A 6,000-nucleotide genomic window follows, 5' to 3' on the forward strand; every position below is an offset into this window, starting at 1 on the left:
AAACTATGGACAACGAACACAATTGCATTTTATCAATGGCAATTTGAATATACAGAGATAACGTGATGAGATCTGTGGTGTCTGTGACCAACAGATGCATATCTGTATTACCAGTCATGTGAAATCCATAGATTAGGGCTTAATTTATTTATTTAAATTGACTGATTTCCTCATCCGAACTGTAACTCCGTAAAAATCTATGAAATTGTTGCATGTTGCGTTTATATATAATTTTGTGTATATTTTCATGAGGCACCAACTTGTGTATTCTAGACTGTGGGTTTTCCTTCGCAAAAGGCTACATACAGCACCTCAGAAACGTTATGATTGAATTGGATCCACAGTAATCTAGAGAACGAATCATGAACTAGGCCCGATCTAATTAATATATATTCCTTAATTAACAGCTGAGGGGTTGTCTGGGACCAAACTATGCCGTCATCCTTTTTGTGAGAATAAAAAGTGGAAGAATGGTGTATTCTGCATTTACACTTGACTCAATGAAAATGATACCATTATAACAGATTAAACCGTTTTCCCCCCCAAAAAAGAAAGAGAATGATACCGTGACGAGGCTCTCACCGAGTGGGTCTGCCTGTCATACATTTGATCAAATCAGATCCGAGTTAGTAGGCAGAAACAATGAAATAAATAAAGGGTGGGTATGACTGAGGAAGGCAGACGTCTGCTCTAATGACAATGCAGCACTTTACAGAATCCTGTGAGGGTGGCTTAATCACTTGTAAGGCTTGATTGAGTGTATGTTAATAAACATTAGACTGCCAGTGATTAGTGGTTTATGTGCTCTGCTCTCCTATCCCCAGGCTGAAGACGCAGTCCTGAAGATTGATGGAGGGCCATGCTATTCAAACAGCAGGCGTTGCTGAGACAGAAGCTCTTTGTGCTGGGCAGCCTTGCTATCGGGAGTCTCCTCTATCTAGTGGCCAGGGTTGGGAGCTTGGATAGGTATGTTGGTTGGTGTCCATAGTAGCTAACACATTTTGTTTTCGGTCTGAAAGCAAGGCCTGTTGAATGTTAAGTACAGAATGTATCTTTCTGTGTTTTTCCCTCCTCCAGGCTGCAGCCTATTTGCCCCATAGAGAGCAGACTGGGCCCTCTTCACCTGCCGGAGCAGATCCCTCTCCGGACCCTGCAGTATAAGCGTGGTCTGCTCCACGAGCTCCGCAAGGGCAATGCCACCAAAGAGCAGATCCGCCTGCACAACCTGGTGCAGCAGCTGCCCCGGGCCATCATTATCGGGGTGCGCAAAGGGGGCACGCGCGCCCTGCTGGAGATGCTCAACCTGCACCCGGCGGTGGTCAAGGCCTCGCAGGAGATCCACTTCTTTGACAACGACCAGAACTACGCCCGTGGCATCGACTGGTACCGGGAGAAGATGCCATTCTCCTTCCCCCATCAGATCACCATTGAGAAGAGCCCCGCCTACTTCATCACAGAGGAGGTCCCTGAACGCATCTTCAAGATGAACTCCTCCATCAAGCTGTTGATTATTGTGCGCGAGCCCACCACCAGAGCTGTGTCCGACTACACACAGGTGCTGGAGGGCAAGGAGCGCAAGAACAAGACCTACCACAAGTTTGAGAAGCTGGCCATTGACGGAAACACGTGTGAGGTGAACACAAAGTATAAGGCGGTACGGACCAGCATTTACACCAAGCACTTGGAGCGCTGGCTGAAGTACTTCCCCGTGGAACAATTCCACATTGTGGACGGGGACCGTCTGATCACGGACCCGTTGCCGGAGCTGCAGCTCGTCGAGCGCTTCCTCAACCTACCATCCAGGATCAGCCACTATAATCTGTACTTCAATGCCACCAGGGGATTCTACTGCCTGCGATTTAACATTGTCTTCAACAAGTGCCTGGCAGGCAGCAAGGGGCGCATCCACCCTGAGGTGGACCCTTCGGTCGTGGCCAAACTGAGGAAGTTCTTCCACCCCTTCAATCAGAAGTTTTATCAGATCACTGGCAGGACATTCAACTGGCCCTGAGAAACGAAGGGAAGGTCTATATAAATGTGTTAACTAATGTTGTTCTGTTGACATTTTTAAGATGTCAACCTCAAACATATTAAAGGATATTAAAAAGCACTTTGATTGAATTGAACACCTATGAGAATGACAATGTGACCAAATATGTAACAGAATCAATGTATGTTTGTTTGTAAATATGTAAGGGGGGGGCGGAGGAAAAATGGTTTGTGAGTTACAAAACAATTCAGTTTATTGCGCCTGATCTTCATGTGTAATAGTTCACCTGTTTGACACTTTCCCCATTTATAAACTCATCATTTTGCCATCCTCGCTCACAGTTTGACATTTATTGGGGTGAGTCTTGTCCTTGAGGCAGAACTGAACGATTTCCGCTAGATGGGCCAGTGGCAAAGTCAAAATTCGCTATATTATAATAATTATTTATTTAAGATTAGGATTAGCAGTGTGGTTAGGGTTAAGGTTAGATTTAAAATCTGATTTTATGGCTGTGCCAGCTAGTGACCACTCTGCAGAGCTGCCTCCAGAACAGGTGTCATGACAAAAAAACACTGACCCACTCATCTCTCAGCCAATATTGAATGAAGGGTATACTCTCAAATGTGAGATAGACATGAGATTATTTTAAGAACGGTGTGGCTTTTAAAAGGAGACTTGTCAGTCATCGACACACATATTTTACAGATTGAAAAGCGTTCATAAACCTATATGTGTGACAATGTTTCATGTTAAAACAACCTTGACGAAGACGTAAGCCAACATGTTCTTACCGTTTTGAATGTGATAGTCATGCATTTATTTCCCTCTCATTTAGATGTTGTTTCATATGTGCAATGAACATTGTTTTTTTTAATGTATTCCAGTATCATTCTTTAAACATTATTCCAGTATCATTCTTTAAACCTTTATTTGTTTCTATGTTGTTTTTAGATTTATTCATGTTCTCCACTACCATGAAGCACTTGTATCTGCAATATAACTCAGAAATCTAGATCGTCAAGAGGGAATAGGAGCATAGCATTTCTCACCAAATTCTGACTCAGATAAAAAAAAAATTGGTATTGTATGTCAAGCATTTAAATGTTGCATAAGGGATTTGAGTGGTAACTTTGTCCCCCCCAGTATTGAAATTGTTTGTCATTGCCCTTGGCCAAAAGCCATTGTAAAAAGTTATTTGTTAGTTACTGTCAAACCATCTAATGCTTATTCTATTACAATTAGCAGATTTGTTTTATGTGCAAATAGCCACTCTGTATCATAAGTGTATTGTTCTGTAACAAAAAAAAAAGGATTTCATTAAAATAACATTTAAACATGTGTCATCTGAGTATTTTATTTCTGTTTTGTCTCGTCATTTATCTTGGGGTTTAAAGACACTTCCTGGATGTGTTCATTTTCAGTAAGTACTGAGTCATTCTATTGAGTCTGTCATTTGAATTAAATCACAATTGGAGACATATTTCCTGGTACCTTCATTAATTGCCCACAGCTCAGCAAATACATATTTCCATGTATCTTATTATTAGAGGGTCAATGTAAAATAAAAGGTGGTATTCTCTGATCTGTTGCATTGCAGGAACAGCTGCTCAGTCACAGACTAGCTGCTGAGATGGTTCAATGTCTACTTTCCACGCTTCAGTGCTGACTTGTTTCGACTGCATTTGAGTCAGGCTGTGCTTAGAGTCTAATCTAAGTAAATAATGGCACCTGCTGTGCAGTTGAATGTGATGTGAATCTTATAGGAATGCAGTGGCAATAGACTCAATACCCTGTCTCTCACAAAAGTCTGAGCAGGTTGCTCATCCTCAGTGCAATAACGAAGATGCTTATAATTTGGAGACATATAGTCCATGTAATAGTGCCACTTCTGCCGATCTTCAGCCTTTTTGGGGATGCTTTTCCATGACATGCCACGGTCCTTCATCTCCTCACCTCCTCCACGGTTCTTGAGCAAGTTTCATTTGGAGAGACAACCGTGATAAATGATTAGTGTCTTCTCGACGCCTCTGTAAGAAGAGAGACTAGAAAATAATCTGGATGGACAATGACAGTCGGGTGAGTTATATAATCATTTAGTGACTGGAGGAATGTGATGTGACAAATGCTAGCCTACTTTATCAACTTAATACACAGCGTAGACTAGCATCAACAAACATTGAATTAAGTGCGGGAACCAAAAAAACATTCAAAGGCTCTATTTTCTATAATGTATTATCATTGCCAGATTGTTCAGTGTAAAGATTATCTGCATCACATGGTTTAGAGGCCCAAGACTCATGAGTTTTATACACATCCACAAGGTCAGGCAATAAGGAAAACGTCTATATTATATACCTAGCTACATGGAGAGAAAGACTAGGGTTTTGCATGATGATTACCGATTGATCAACTAAATACAGAATGAGCAGCAACATAGTTTTCAATGAGGGGATTCCATTAATTCCCCCGGTGAACCGGGTTAACGTTGGTTGCATTAGTTTTGGAAACGACCTGTGCCTGATGGCCCATTTTGGCCGACGAATTTAGGTCAAAACAGGTGATGTACAGTAGGTTAAACACGCAGATTAATAAGGATTCTGTGTTCTTGCATGCAAAAGTGTTTGCTTTTGATAAAATAGTTGTTCATTGCCTTCTTAAATGAAAACTAGTTAGAACATTCTAACATATTTTATAGAAAAGAGATGTATGTTTCTGAACGATGCATCATGCTGCTTTGTTGACAACATGATCGAGTGGTGCAGATTTCTGTTTGCTTTGACAAGGGCGCTCCTCCTTCACTGCTTTTCCAGTTCATGTCATGGGTATTACAGTTTGCCTCACAACATCACTTGCAGCATTTACAGCGAAACGGCCTCTGCAGAAGTCACGGCAGTCATACATCTTGCGCTTTGGACAGAGCTGTTGTGAAGGAAGTTGTCAAGGAAGTGAGTTTGTGTTCATCAGTAGTGGTGCTTAGTTACATTTATTGGAGAAACTGCAGAATAAATTCAACCACACCTTTGTTTTATCACAAAACCGGATAGCAACCAATGCCCAGTGAAGTCCACAAAGCATATTTCATGTACAGTAACATACAGTTAGTTATATGACCTACAGCATGGTCAAGCAAGTTAATGTTTCCGACATTTTTGGACTACTAAACATCTATGGATTTAGAACCACAGAGAGTTACCACAAGTCGCAAAGAAAACAGACGCTGCCTCCATTATTCAAGCACAATTTCAAATTCAAAATAATCAAATTTCCTCTGCTTAGTCTAATACAGTGACAACTAAAAGATAGCAAAACAATTTAGTCCACGCTAAATATGATGTGGATGTCCATGGTTTTGATTTCTGAGTGTGTGTGTGCGTTCAAGTAGAAAAACATGTTGACTCACTCTACTTGTAGAGAAACTCCAATACCATCCTCCTCACTTTCATGTTTACGAAACGGTCTATCATTGTGCTATAAAGTACACGGCTTTCGTTTTTTGTTGTCCTAGGCTACCTGGCTAAAATGCATGCTCGCTAGCCTAACTTCCATTCATGGGCAATGTTAGCTAATTAATTCTAGCCTTCTACATCTAGCTACATATTGAACTTCCATCCTCTCAGGCCAGGGGCACAACAATGTATTAATTAATGGATGGATCAGAATCGCAGTTATAATCATTGGCCATTATGGAGAATTAAGTAAAACCAGAAGTCCATTATCCCTATCTCCATCCATGGCTAATTTAGGAAAGGGGCCATTTTAGCTAGCTAGCCACCGCTGGACAACAGCACGAGATGCAACAATTCACGTTTTTCTGTTAATGACATTTACTCTCAATGGGATTTGATAGGAGTGACGCCAAATCCAAGTTAGCTTCCCTTTACACTTCTTTTTTGGTGCGCCAGAACCTTTCACAGTTGAGCTCGCTCAGTTTAGCTCAACGCTGATTGCCATTTTTTTTCATATAGATTTTTGTGAAGGGAGGCCAGGCTTTCTCTGCACGCTGTCTTCCT

At 41.4% G+C, this 6,000-nt stretch overlaps 1 protein-coding gene across 1 annotated transcript in view; it reads left to right on the forward strand.

The window, feature by feature from the left end:
* The window catches only part of LOC110522134 (heparan sulfate glucosamine 3-O-sulfotransferase 5), a 67,024-nt gene extending 63,695 nt beyond the window's left edge, over window positions 1-3,329 (forward strand). Inside the window, exons 2-3 of the mRNA XM_021600267.2 lie at window positions 825-966; window positions 1,078-3,329. Of these exons, the coding sequence (XP_021455942.1) occupies window positions 860-966; window positions 1,078-2,011 (1,041 nt within the window). The 5' untranslated portion in view covers window positions 825-859 and the 3' untranslated portion in view covers window positions 2,012-3,329. The remainder of the gene's footprint in view (window positions 1-824; window positions 967-1,077) is intronic.
* Window positions 3,330-6,000: the final 2,671 nt, after the last annotated feature.

Source organism: Oncorhynchus mykiss, chromosome 4 (assembly GCF_013265735.2).
Source record: "Oncorhynchus mykiss isolate Arlee chromosome 4, USDA_OmykA_1.1, whole genome shotgun sequence".
In the NCBI taxonomy this organism is placed as follows: Eukaryota; Metazoa; Chordata; class Actinopteri; order Salmoniformes; family Salmonidae; genus Oncorhynchus; species Oncorhynchus mykiss.